The 15,008-nt window shown below is 36.4% G+C and overlaps 1 protein-coding gene across 1 annotated transcript in view; it reads left to right on the top strand.

Moving 5' to 3' along the window:
- CDC40 (cell division cycle 40) overlaps positions 1-14,596 on the top strand; it is a 57,508-nt gene extending 42,912 nt beyond the window's left edge. The window contains exons 11-15 of the mRNA XM_039223967.1: positions 673-788; positions 1,034-1,167; positions 10,620-10,696; positions 12,181-12,325; positions 13,316-14,596. Coding sequence (XP_039079898.1) covers positions 673-788; positions 1,034-1,167; positions 10,620-10,696; positions 12,181-12,325; positions 13,316-13,493 — 650 coding nt within the window. The 3' untranslated portion in view covers positions 13,494-14,596. The remainder of the gene's footprint in view (positions 1-672; positions 789-1,033; positions 1,168-10,619; positions 10,697-12,180; positions 12,326-13,315) is intronic.
- The last annotated feature ends 412 nt before the right edge of the window (positions 14,597-15,008 follow it).

The raw sequence follows: 15,008 nt of genomic DNA, 5'->3' as shown, positions 1-15,008 counted from the left end.
CTTCCATCACCTAGCACAGGGCATTGCACATACTTGAAGCACAATAAATGTCTGAAGAACATTAAATTTAATTGCCCACATTGATTAAAATGTAAGTCAGTTTACAGGCCCACAGGCCAGTTGGTTTTATATATTCATAAACATTAAATTGCATCAGTACATTGTGGCCGCTATGATTTTGTATAACCATCTTTCATCTTACTGAATTTTAAGGGTAATAATAATAGCTAATATTTATTGAAACTTACTGTTTACCAGGCATTGTGCTGTGCACTTATATCCAGTATTGCATTCAATTCTTAAAATATCCCTATAATTATTCTTATCATTATAATAGATGAAGAAATTGAAGATTAACGAGGTAACTTTTCCAGAGTCACACAGCTAGTAAATGAACTGATTTAAACCAAGGTCTAATGCCAAAGCCCATACTCTTAACCCACAGGGGCTCTTATCTCTGGCTCCACGTCATAATCGTTTTACCTATTCTGCAATTGATGATTTACTTTTGAAAAATTATTTTTAGTCATTAAGAACCTGTGAAAAAGAATAACGCAGTTTATACTAAAGAACAAGCAGGCTGTCCTTCCCCAAAATTTATTAAGCAGATGACCTCTAGTTTTTAATCCCAGAGTTTATTTTACCTACCCTAACTTGAGTCTTTGGTTTTAGGACAGTGCATATCACGATTTACAAATCGAAAAGTGCCCTATTGTGTCAAATTCAATCCTGATGAAGATAAGCAAAATCTCTTTGTAGCTGGTATGTCTGATAAAAAGATTGTGCAGGTAAGTCTTCTCACAGTATTTTAGTAAGATTTGTACAGTTTATGTTGTATTAGGGGATGGAATAAAGAATAGTAACATGTTTAACTTTTGCTGCTCTTAGGGATTGCTGCTTTTAGTAGAAAATAGTCAGTTGTAAAAAATGTTATGTTAGAGATCTTTTTCTCCTTCACTTTCCATAGTTCTGATCTTTCTTTATTTTCATCAATCTGCTCCACTTCTGTGTTTACCTCTTGTCTGATGTACAGTGGGACATTCGAAGTGGAGAAATTGTTCAGGAGTACGATCGGCATTTGGGAGCTGTCAACACCATTGTTTTCGTGGATGAGAATAGGAGATTTGTGAGCACATCTGACGACAAGAGCCTCAGAGTTTGGGAATGGTGAGTTTCTGTCAGAAAATCTGATTCATATATAAAGAGCAAGCAATTTAAAACTTTGTAGCCAAAGAAAGACCAGCCCTCATAATCTGCAACCATTTGAAGATTTTCACAACTGTGATCTCTGGCTTGCCAACCGAACTCTTTTAAATATTTAAGTATCCAGAATATGGAAGTAAAAATTTAGACATGCTACCTTTAGTAGTCTTGGGACAGTCTATCCATAGGTTATGTGTTTTGAGTTATTTTTCCTACATTGCCAACAAATTTATATTGTGTTGACTTACATTGTTTATTAGGTGCTTTGTAAAATGAGTGAGGACACATAGGGCCCACAGATTTTTAGACTATATTGTTCATGGCTAGCATTGAGTGTTAGATCCTGGCCTTAGAGCCAAAGAAAATATCTTAAAATATCTTAATTTTTTAAACGTCTACATTATGATTATTTAGTACTGAAAATTGCCTTGTGTCATCACCCATTGTGGTAGCCCATAATGGTAGAAAAACAAATGTTTTATTTGTAGACTGTATTGGTTAATGTTGCTTTCCCAGAGAGGAAAACAAAAAACCAAAATATTTTTCTAAAGCCAAGAAATACTAAAGCTAGTTTCACTCCGCGTCGTAGGTCATGTTTTATAATTTCTTTACAAAGAATTGCATAATAATCCTTTTGTTAAAATGAATGTTTGGATGGAGCCTAGGTTGTTTCTATAGTCAGGAAGCATAGCTGAACCGTGGTTATAGCCTTACAGGGACTAGAAAATGTGACTTCTCTGGGGCACCTGGGAGCTCATTCAGTTGTGCGTCCAACTTCGGCTCATGTCATGATCTCACAGCTCGTGGGTTTGAGCCCTGCATCGGGCTCTGTGCTGACAGCCAGCTCAGAGCCTGGAGCCTGCTTCAGATTCTGTGTGTGTGTCTCTCTCTCTGACCCTTCCCTGCTCACGCTGTCTCTCTCTCTCAGAAATAAATAAAACATTAAAAAATTTAAAAAAAAAAAAAGAAGAAAGAAAATGTGACTTCTTACCGTAGAAGTTGCTCTGCTTTAGGAAATGGGAAGCCCTGAACTACAGCCAGTAGTTTCCTCCTGAAACTGAAAACTGAGTCCCTTTGGGGAGCTGAGCAGGTCCCTAACCATTGTCAGGGAACTTTGAGTAATTGAAGGTTTCATGTAATTTCACTGCAATTTCTCCCACACTCAGCACCAGTACACCCCTACAAATTACTCCAGTTCATGAGGAGCTGACTTTCTCCTTTATGTATAGTTTTTATGTCATCCTTCAAGTCCATGCTTTGAGACTGTCTTATAACTAAGATCTCTCTTACTTCAGAAATGTTGTTACATGCACAGAATCTGATATGGACCCAAGGTTTATATGAGCTGCTTTAGACTACTTGCACAGTACTCCGAAGCATAAACATATACATGTACTTGTTTTGTTTATATGCTTTAACAGTTTGATTATACTTAAGCTTTCAGATGTTTCTATCTTCAGACAGTATTTCAGCTCTGTTTTAAAATGTGGAACGGTTTAAAAGAAATTGGTAAAGATTTAAATGATGCACCGGTTGCATGGCTCCAAGAACACTTGTGTGTCTTTTCTAAGTGAGAGCATTGGTCAGCAAAATATTTTGATTAAATTGAGGGGTGATGTCAGCATGTGTCTTGTTTTCCCTTCTCAGAGCTGAAGAAATACTCCTAAGAGTCATACTGTTTGACTATAAATGATGACATCCTTTAGACAAACTCAGTTTAATCCCCGTTTGCTACTGGAGCCTTCCTCACCAATCCTCACATAAGGATAGGCGTCTCCTGTCTGTGATCCCACACAGCATCTTCCCAGTGCTTTCCAGTGCTTGCATATTTGTTCCTCTTTCCTGAAAATGTGTCAGCCATGCTTGCAGTGTGTCCCCAGCGCCAGCACAGTGCCTGGCACTCCATATGCACTGAGTATCTAAAGGGAGTCGTTAATGATGCTGTATCTGTTGAGTCCTTTCTGTGTGCCAAGCATCCTAAGCATGTTTTGTGAACTCTTTCATTTCATGTGCAAAGTAGTCTTCTGAGATAGATATATTTGCTATCCCTGTTTCATAGATGAGGAAACTAGTTAATAGGTTAAGCAATTTGCCTCAGGTTTCATGATACATGAAAGGCCAGAATTCAAACTTGTATTAAGCTGATTACAAAGCTTAAGGGTTTCTTTCCAGCTCTATTAAGGTATAACTGACAAATAAATTTGTAAGATATTTAAAGTTTATAACATAATAATTTAATATATGTATCCACTGTGAAAGGATTCCTACCAAGTTAGCTCATCTTCTACTTTACAGTATTTCAATATTTACCTTTTTTGTTTGGTAAGAACACTTAGATTCTGTCTGCTTTCTTAGCAAATTTTAATTATACAATACAGTCTTATAAGTACAGTCACCATGTTATACATTAGATCCTCAGACCTATTCATCTTACAACTAAGTTTGTACCCTTTTACCATGTATTTCCCTACCCCGATCGAAGCCTCTGGCAGCCACCAGCCTACTTAGTTTCTATGAGTTTGACTTTTTTTTTCTTTTAAGATTGCACATATAAGTGATAAGATGTAGTACTTGTCTTTCTCTTTCTGGCCTATTTCACTTAGCATAACGCCATCCAGGTTCATCCATGTTGTTGCAAATGACAGCATTCCCCTTTTTATAGGCTGAATGTCATACATGTAAATACCACATTTTTCTTATCCATTCTTTCACACTTAGGTTGTTTCCATACCTTGGCTATTGTGAATAATGCTGCATTGAACATGAGCGTACAAATAATCTCTTCAGGATAGTGATTTCATTTCCTTTGGATATATACCCAGAAGTAGGACTGATGGATCATTTTAAATTTCTTGAGGAATCTCCATACTGTTTCCCATAGTAGCTATATGTACCAGTTGACATTTCCACCAACAGTGTACAAGGGTTCCCTTTTCTCCACACCCTCAACAGCATTTGTTGTTTCTTGTCTTTTTGCCAATAGCCATCCTAACGTGTAAGGTGATGTCTCATTATGGCTTTGATTTGCATTTCCCTGATGATGAGTGCTGTCGAGCACTTTCCTGTATCTGTTGGCCATTTGTATGTCTTCTGTGGGAAAGTGTCTCTTCAGGTCCTTTGCCCAGTTTTTAACTGGGTTATTTGGATTTTTGATAATAGTTGTACAAGTTCCTTATATATTTTGGATGTTGCCCGTAATTGGATATATGCTTTGCAGATATTTTCTGCCCACTCCTTACATTGCCTTTGCATTTTGTTGACGGTTTTCTTTACCGTACAGAAGCTTTTCACTTTGAGGTTGTCCCACCTGTTTATTTTTGTTTTTGTTGCCTGGCTTAAGGTGTCTAATCCAGAAAATATTTGCAAAGACCAATATGCAGGAGCTTATCTCCTATGTTTCCTTCCAGGAGTTTCAGGTCTTATGTTCAAGTCTCCAATCCATGTTGACTTGATTTTTATGTGCAGTGTAAGACAGGGGTCCTGTTTCATTTTTATGCATGTCAATATCAGGTTTTCCCAGCACCGTTTATTGAAGAGACTATACTTACTCCATTGTATACTTTATGCTCCTCTGTCAAAAATTAGTTGTTTATATATGCATGAATTTAGTTCTGGGCTCTCTGTTTGGTCCCATTTGCTATGTGTGTCTGTTTTTACACCAATACCATTTCTGTTTTGATTACTATAGCTTTGTATTATAGTTAAAATCAGGAAGTTTGATGCCTCCAGCTTTATTCTTTCTCAGGACTTCTTTAGAGTCTTTCGTGGTTCCATACAGTTTAAGGATTGTTGTTCTAATTCTGTCAAAAATGTCATTGGAATTTTGGTAGATATGGAATCAGATCTATAGACTGATTTGGGTATTGTGGACATTTTAACAATGTTAATCCGGGGCGCCTGGGTGGCTTAGTCGGTTAAGCGTCCGACTTTCGCTTAGGTCATGATCTCGCGGTTCGTGGGTTTGAGCCCCGCGTTGGGCTCTGTGCTGACTGCCAGCTCGGAGCCTGGAGCCTGTTTCAGTCTGTGACTCCCTCTCTCTCTGACCCTCCCCTGCTCATGCTGTCTCTCTCTCTCCTAGAAATAAATAAAACATTAAAAAAAAATAAATAAATAACAGTGTTAATCCTTCAGATCCATGAACGTGCAATATCTTTCCACTTATCTATGTCATCTTCAGTTTCTTTCATCAAAGTTTTATATTTTTCAATGTACAGATCTTTTACCTTCTTGGTTAACTTTATTCCTAAGTATTTTCTTGTTTTTTGATGCTACTATAAATGGGATTGTTTTTCTCAATTTATTTTTCCAGTAGCTCATTGTTATTGCCTAGAAATGCAACTGGTTTTTGAATATCAAGTTTGTATCTTGCAACTTCACTGAGTCATGTATTAGTTCTAACAGTGGTTTTTGTGAAGTCATTAGATTTTCTATATATAATATCATGCCATTTGCAGAGACATTTTACTTCTTTTTGACTTGGATGCCTTTTTCTTCTTGCCTGACTGCTCTGACTAGGATTCCTAATACTATCATGTTGAATAGAAGTGGTTAGAGGAGACACCCTTCCTGATCTTAGAGGAAAAGCTTTCAGCCTTTTACAGTTAAGTGTGATGTTAGCTGTGGTCTTGCCACACATGGGTATCTTTCATATATACCCAGTTTATTGTGACTTTCTATTATGAAAGGATGTTGCATTTTGAAATTTTTTTGCATTTATTGAGATTATATAATTTTTAGCCTTCATTTTTGTATCTCATTTATTGATTTGCATATGTTGATTATCGTTGCATCTCAAGAATAAATGCCACTTGATCATGTCGTATGATTTCCTTAATGTACTGTTGAATTCAGTCTGCTAAAACTTATTGAGTATTTTTGCATCTATATTTATCAGGGATGTTGGCCTCTAATTTTCTTTTCTTGTAGTGTTCTTGTCTGGCTTTGGTATCAGGGTAATATTGGCCTTATAAAATCAATTTTGAAGAATTCTCCTCTATTTTTTGAAAGAGTTTGAAAAGGATTAATATTAATTCTTCTTTAAATGTTTGGTGTAACTCACCAGTGAAGCCATCTGGTCCTGAACTTTTGTTGTTGTTGGGTGATTATTGATTACTGCTTCAATATCCTTATAGTCATGTTCAGATTTTCTATTTCTTCATGATTCAGTCTTGGTAAATTGCATGTTCCTAGGAATTTATCCATTTCTTCTAGGTTTTCTAATTTGTTGGTATATAATTGTTCATAGTAGTTTCTCATGATCCTTAGTGTTTCTCTATTATCAGCTGTAATGTCTCTTTCATTTCTGTTTTTGAGTTTTTCTCTTTTTTTTCTTAGCTTAGCTAAATGGCGATTTTCTTTTTCAAAAACACAGCTCTTAGTTTCATTGATCTTTTCTGTTATCTTTTTAGTCTCTATTTCATGTACTTCCTCTCTGATCTTTGTTATTTTCTTCTTTCTGCTAACTTGGACATAGGTTGTTCTTTTCCCAGTTCCTTCAAGTGTAAAGTTTAATTGTTTATTTGAGATTCTTCTTGCTTAATGTAGGTGTTTTTCAATATAAACTTCCCTCTGGCTTTTGCCATATCCCATAAGTTTTGGTATGTTGTTTTTCTATTTTCATTTGTCTCAGGATAGTTTTGATTTCCCTTTTGATTACATCTTTGACTTGTGTTTTGTTTAGTAGCATGTTGTTAATCTCCACATACTTGTACATGTTCCAGTTTTCTTGTAATTGATTTCCAGCTTCATACCATAGTGGTTAGAAAAGATGCATGATAGGGGTACCTGGGTGGCTCAGTCAGTTAAGCAACTGACTTCGGCTCAGGTCATGATCTCGCAGTTTGTGGGTTCGAGCCCCGCATCGGGCTCAGTGCTGACAGCTAGCTCAGAGCCTGGAGCCTGCTTCTGATTCTATGTCTCCCTCTCTCTCTGTCCCTCCCCTGCTCGTGCTTTGTCTCTGTCTCTCAAAAAATGAATAAACATTAAAATTTAAAAAAAAAAAAGAAAAGAAAAGATGCATGATACAGTTTCGGTCTTCTTAAAGATATTACGACTCTTTTGTGGACTAACAGATGATCTTTCCTGGAGAGTATTTCACGTGCACTTGAGAAGAATGTATATTCTGTTGCTGTTGGGTGCATTGTTCTGTATAAGTCAATTGAGTCTGTCTGGTCTAATATGTCATTTAAGTGCAATGTTTCCATATTGACTTTCTGTCTGGATGATCTATCTATTGTTGACAGTGAGGTACTGAAGTCCCCTGCTATTACCGTATTGCTATCTATTTTCCCCTTCAGATCTGTTAATGTTTGCTTTATATATTTAGGTGCTCTGATGTAGGGAATATATGTATTTATATTTGTTACATCTTCTTGAGGAATTGACCCCTTTATTATTATATAATGACCTTTCTACTACTTCAGCTTTTGGCTTAAAGTCTATTTTGTTTCGTACAAGTAGAGCAGCTACCCCTGCTTTCTTTTGATTTCCATTTGCATGGAATATATTTTCCATCCTTTCACTCTCCATCTGTTTTGTCCTTACATACAATGTAGAGTTGGGTCTTGTTTTTTCCTTTGTTTTGTTTTATCCATTCAGCTAAGTTTAGCTGAATATATCTCTTGTATCTATTTACATTTAAAGTAATTATTGATAGGTATGGACTTACCAGTACCATTTTGTTCATTGTTTTCTGGCTGTTTATAGTTCCTTAATTCCTTTCTCTCTTCCTCTCTTCCTTTGTGATTTGATGATTTTATATAGTAGTATGCTTTGATTTCTTTCTCTTTCTCTTTTGTGTATCTGTTAGAGGCTTTTTCCCTTGTGGATGCCCTGAGGCTTACATAAAACACCCAGAACCTGAATTAATTATATGGCTGGATAGTTAGATGAAAGAAGATCTGGTGGGTAGAGAAGAAGATAACTTGCATCCAGTTTGATTAGTTGGAAAGAAATGAAAGTGAGGATCAGTCTTGCTATAAACACAAGGAGGAAGCAAAACCACCTCAGGATCCCTGGAAATATCCTTCACCCCATACAACTGTCCCTGAAAGGCAGTTACTAGTGTAATTGGCAACTTGCTTGGGAGAGGAAGGGAGGTCCTGACCACCTCAAAGTGAGAACTAATCCCACCAGTAGGAAAATTACTGCTACTAGGGCTCTCAGACAGGTGTTGTTTGCTAAACTTGTTACACCCTAAACCTGCCAAGAGTAGCACCTTGATAGAAGCAAACAAACTAAAGGAAACTTGGTTTTCTTAAACAATACTGTATTAGTAAGACTAGTACACAGTTTTAAAGGAGAATAAGAGATTATAATTACATATTGAGCAGCCTGTGGTATGCTAATTGATAAATGGATGAGGTGTCAGAGACATGTTTTCTCCCAAAGGTATTTATTTTGTTAAAATATTTTTAGAAGAAAATTTGACAGAGGTTGATCCAACTGTTTATCTTTAAAAATTTTATAGGATTTTGTTAAGGGCTTTTCAATGATATCATTTCCAGACTGAAGATTATTTGTAAGATGTAAGTTACTAGCTTATTACACTGAATTACAGTTTCTAATTAGAAAATAGGGTTGTGTTTATCAAATATAACTATGCCTAGCAGGCATTTTTACTAGCAATAATGAAGTCCACAGAGCATGGAGACTCCTTTTTTATTCTACAGCTCATTGTACCAAGACTCCTTGAAAGAAGGAAGCTACATACATTTTTTTGGTTTACTTTTAGTAAAACATTGATTGATCTGAACCTAGACTATGGTTAATTTAATTTAGAAATGCTCTTACATTTTAATCTATGTTACTGATGATTTTTGGCTAATAATTTTATATGAGGACGGTCAGATGGTTGAGCTTTTTAAAAAATTTTTTTCAATGTTGATTTATTTTTGAGAGAGAGAGTGAGCGGGGCAGGGGCAGAGAGAGAGAGGGAGACACAGATACCGAAGCAGGTTCCAGGTTCTGAGCTGCCAGCACAGAGTCTGATCCAGGGCTCATACTCACGAACCGCAAGATCAAGACACATGGTTGAGCCTTTTTCAGACCGAGGTTCTTTTTAAATACATTTGGGTTATTTTAAAATGTCACTTCTTATTGGTAGAAAGCATTAGAAATTTGATATATGATATTATTCCTCAGGTTACACCTAAAAATGTTTTCTTTTAATCAAGACCCTCCTAGAAGTTTTTTCTTTTAAGTTTTTTTTTTTTTTTTTTGAGAGACAGAGCAAGGTGGGGAGGGGCAGAGAGAAAAGGAGCAAGAGAATCCCAAGCAGGCTCCGCATTGTCAGCACAGAGCCCAGTGTAGGACTCGAACTCACAAACCTTTAGATCATGACCTGAGCCAAAACCAATAGTCAGACACTTAACCGACTGAGCCACCCAGGCATCTCCCCCCTCCATAGAGATTTTTTTCTAATCGTTTGCTTCTTCTGGATGGGTAGATAGATGGGTAATGAAAATCCTTACATAAAAGGAAATTATTCTTACAGTTATTATTATTTTCCAGTTAAAGTTTTGGAACTTGAACCATAGTTAAAAATTGATATTGCTGCTTTAGATTCTGTGTTATTCTTCAGACTACATTTTCCACACATTATTCTGTAAAAAAACATTTCTGGTCACTCATGAAAAGCAACGAGACCAAAATCCTTCACTATTACTAAAGAATTTCTTATCAGGGAGAATATTAAAAACAAAAAGGCATATGGAAATTGTCAGGATTCTAGATCTGGGTGACTAGTTTGGGATTTTTGTTGTTCTTGTTTTATCCTTCGTATCACTCACATAAGAATTTACTTAATGCATTTTCCCCCTGCACCATACACATCTAGAATCCTTCACATGTAAACTGAATAGAAGATGTCCAGATACCAAACCCTGATCTCCCTTACCCATGCCGAAATCTCATTACTTCTAGATGGGCTCCGCCTGCTCGCAGATCCCCACACAGCTTCGCCTAACAGCCACATGCATCGCTCAAGGCTCTTTCACACTCTCACCTGCCTGCCAAGTAGCAAGTCCAGGCCTGACTGGCAGGTTGAATAAGGATGCCTCCCTGTAGGTTGGCCTCAGGCATTTTGCCTCTGCCTAGTATGGTGCATTTTGAGATGAACTCCTTGTTAAAGAACTTTAGTCACAGATTTTTTTCTAACATAAAGCTCAAAGTTTAAGTCAAATAGAATTGGAAAACCACCAACACCGTTATAATTCTCATGGAAAGGCACGTGTGAAGTGAAAGATCTGTAATAAGCAACAGGATGCCACTTTGTGATTTTCCTTCCACCCAGGAAGTTTCACGAAAGGTTTTATTAAATATATAATTTCAAGAATATCTCTTTAGTTTCAAGGACAATTCTTCTAAAGGTACTTTTTAAAAATGATTTATTCTGATCAGCTGTTTTTCGATTTTAGGGATATCCCTGTGGATTTCAAGTACATAGCAGAGCCCAGTATGCACTCGATGCCCGCAGTGACTTTGTCTCCAAATGGTGAGTTAGTGGGTAGAATGTGTTTTTAAATGAGCCTGTAAGACAAAGTGTGATTTCCATATTCAAAGACTTTGGCCATTCCCTCCTAGGGCAAGTCTGTCACAGTGCCATACTTGTATAAGGAAACCTTTTCAAAATTAGAAATAATCACTGGTTTTCATAAGTGAGTCACCTCACCCATTCTCTTGTTTTTAAAAAAAAATAAACAAACTGAATTGCATCTAACATTGAACAATCCAAGTATTTCCATCTGAGGATCAGGTTGTTTGTTTTTTTTTTAAATAATTCTCCTTCCGACAGAATCATGTTCATTTAGTGATTTATTTTGAGTTCTTTCTCTTTCAGGGGATAGAAAATTTTGATCTGGTTTCCCCATAATAAAAACACTTTAGCAATTTACCATAAAAGATTTTCTCAGGCAAAATTAAAAAAAGATAACTCCATCTAATACTGTTTTCTATGCAATAATGCATTGCCTTGTAAGTGCAGGGTAATTTGTACTACAGATACACTGTGACAGTTTACTGATATAATTATAGCTTTACATGAGGGTATTAAAGTAGAGGGTCTGATGTTGGGGCAACACTGTCATCACATCACCGCTAACTCACATAGCACCTGTGAGTGAGGAACAAGAAAAAGGAAAGAGGCAAGAAATAGTTCATGGTTCCATCAAGGATTCTGCCACCAGCAAATCAGTGATCCTTTTTGTCAAATGCCCTATAATTTTTAGAAGAAGGGCAACCTGAGTTCTATCTATTTTGATAATCATCATACTGTATACTTCATCACATTTGTCCCTTTGTATCTGCATCTTATGTCGTGTGTTTTTAAACTACCCATTGCAAACATTGTGCCCAGAACGAGGCTGTTTACTCTCTCAGACTGAATACTGTTAGGAGCACTTCCTCAGTTAATAATGTCTGCAAGTACCATAGGATGCAAAAAGATCCCACAGTTTAGGCTCTCGAGGCTTTGGTGAATCTTGGGTAGATAAATGCAATTTGGCCTTTCAATACAGTTACTGTGGTTTTTTGGTGCTATATCTTTTTTGAATAGTTTTATTTAATAATCCTAGGTTTTCTCACCTAGAGGTAATCTTTGCTTTTTCCATAATTAACATAGATAATTCTTTTTTCCCTCATGGTTCTGTTGTACTTCAAATTAATTTAATTTCATAAAATTTTACTTGAGTCCTGTTCATGCTAAACTCAGAACTTCTGTATATCCTTACGTAAGCAAAAAGAGCTCTTATATGGAGAGTGCTTAATGATACGGGATTATATGCACAAAATCCATTACTTTATATATAAATCCCTCTTGTCAGCAACACATTTATAATACTCTATAGATAGTATAGTAAATTCATTTTCCTATTATTGTAAAGTAGTTGGTAACAAGAGAATATTAATGTCTGAAGATATTTAAAGTCTTTTTAGAATTTTTGGTCTTGCTCTAAAATGTCCCATTTCTTGAATTTACAGGGAAATGGCTAGCATGCCAATCAATGGACAACCAAATCTTAATTTTTGGAGCACAGAACAGATTTAGACTAAATAAGAAAAAAATTTTTAAGGGCCATATGGTAGCAGGTTATGCTTGTCAGGTGGACTTTTCACCAGACATGAGGTAAGTTGAAATCTCCCGTGTTCTCATATTCAAATATGATGATATAAACTACTGTCGTACAAGTAATAACACTTTAAAAATCCCTCTTGCCTATGTAATTGTATGAGAATGGTGCAGTCTGTCACAGTGCCTGCTGGAAAGGCAGGAACACGTTACGAAAACTACATTTGGCTTTTTTAAGTTCTGCAGTGTGTCTCCTTCTACCGCTTGGTCCTGTGCCCTTTAACCACATCATAAGTTCCTGTTTACACAGGCAATGCCGTATTTTCTCTCTGCTCTTCTAACAAGGCAAGGCAGACTGTAATGGCTCTACTGCTGTGATTGAACACCAGCAGAATTCTGTATCACAGTGTTGACACGAACAACTTCACTGCAGCTTTTGTGTTGAAACCTGAAATCCGGCCCTTGACTATTTCTAGGCCGCACTGGATTTGTGGAGCCCAGATAGAGCCTCTCTCTGAGTGAAACTCTGCATCCATTCCCCTATTCTCAGCTAAAATATATAGATATAAGTAATTCAGAAATCTCTGTAACCTTGTAGGTTTAGGCTGGGAATTGTACCTTAGATTCCTACCTCTGAGTCAGTCTTAGACATTTTCAAAAGATGTTGGAGCCAGAAAATAACTATGAAGGTGGTTGAGTCTGACTATGGTAGAAGGGGTGTTTGCTGGCTCTTTGTGAAGCTGGTTCCCCTCACTGTTGCTGACTGTCTAGAGAGTGATTTAATACTGCATTTATTGTGGCCCTTGGGTTTCCCAGTCTTCCAAGTTAATAAATTTTTATTCATAGGTTGATAGCTCAATGGGGAGATTCTTTTAGTAGAAGTTTAAATTCTAGACTGTTTATTCCCTACCTTGTTATTCTCACTGAGTATTGTATATTCATATTGACTTTTTTTAAGGTTACAGGGAAAAGGATAAACACTTTCTCTGTTCCTTATCCACTTTAAGGTCTTTGAATAATTTGAATTTCTTTTCCTTCCTATTCTAGCTATGTGATTTCAGGAGATGGAAATGGAAAATTGAATATCTGGGACTGGAAGACCACAAAACTCTACAGTCGATTTAAAGCTCATGATAAAGTGTGCATCGGGGCAGTGTGGCACCCTCATGAAACCTCTAAAGTCATCACATGTGGTTGGGATGGTCTCATTAAATTGTGGGATTAATGAGATGAATCCTTATTGAGGGTCATTTTTGATCCAATGTCATATTTAACTATATTTAAATATTAAATGTGTTGGATGACAACTTGATTTACAAATTATGATTTCCTTACATGGCCTTATGAAGTTGACCCATTGTTTTAAAAAACAATTTTTTTTGTAAACTTGTCTCATATACTTTCACTGGCAATTTCATTTTGTTCTTTGTAGATGTTATTTATATATACAGAGAATGACCATTGACTTTCCATTTGGTGAGTGGTAATTGTTGGCAGGCAGTCGGGGTTTACCCCCTTGATATACTGAAAAGATCTCTTTGGAATTGAGGAAGAGTCCTTGGTGGATTTGGAGTTTTTAAAGGAGATAATATAATTAACGACAAATAATTCTGAAAAGCACCGTATGTTTGCCTCTTCAACAAAAAGGGAAGTAAGGAACAGGAATGATGTAATTTAATGTGAATCTGAAAGAAGGATAAAACCACCCACAATTACTGGTTCCATTATTTTTGGTGGGTCATGTTCAAATCTTTTGGATTCAGGAGTTCTGCTATTTTTTATGGCATATATCGTACGTTTACTTGTAAGCCAGCAATCTTCTCTGACTGCAGATATTCCTCTAATTATTAAACAGTGGAAAATAAACCAGAGTTTTTTCCTTGGCTTTCTTCCTGATCAGTACAGACAGGACTATATATAATCAGAGAATTATGTTATTTTTGAAGGTGAAACTCAAGAGGATGAGTGAAGACTTTGAATTTTATTTGTATTTACTCTCTGTAAGGATCTGGCTACACTTTCATAAATCAGGGTCTTCTAGGTCATTGATTCATAGATGTTACTACTGAAATACTCCTCATAGGAGATAGGGTATGAGGGCATCGTCGAAAAATGTCACCTTGTCATTTCTTTGAAGTTGTATGTTTTATCTTTAAAATTATTCTGATTTTGCTCGTGGATATATTCAACAACTTTTTAAGACTGGAAAAATGTTTTCCAAATGGAAAGAAGTTAAATTGATACTTTGAGTAAAAGTGATACTCCAGGAAGATGGCTAGGGTTCCCTACTTTGAGAAGCAATCACTGTGGTTAGTTTAAAAAAAAAAACAACTTTCAGATTGTGGCATCAAGATAGCCTCTTGAATACAGTAGCTAATAGTGCTTTGGGTGACAAGCCATTTCTTCTGGTTTATTAAGAAGTATCTGTAAGATATTTGAATGTGCTTTGAAATATTTCAGTACCATGCTTAAAAAGATTGGTTCATAGTGGCTCGGACTGCTGACTTGGAGACCAAAATCATGTTGAATGTTGATATCCTAAGGGCATTAGCTCTGAGTCCTGTGCTATCAATAGCCATTCATGCTCCTTGTGCTTAGAACTTCCATTTTTAAAAAGGCCTGGAATTGATGACCTGGCACTAGAGCCAGACATAAATAAATCCCAAAGAAGAAAATGGAAAAAGAGAATAAAAATGGGAGACTTGTTATTTTGGGATGCACAGACACTCAAAGAAATAAG

Source organism: Hyaena hyaena, unplaced genomic scaffold, assembly GCF_003009895.1.
Source record: "Hyaena hyaena isolate Hyena2069 unplaced genomic scaffold, ASM300989v1 scaffold_1513, whole genome shotgun sequence".
Lineage (NCBI taxonomy): Eukaryota > Metazoa > Chordata > Mammalia > Carnivora > Hyaenidae > Hyaena > Hyaena hyaena.
Note: the sequence above shows the minus strand (reverse complement) of the source record. Positions and strands in the feature narration are given on the sequence as shown.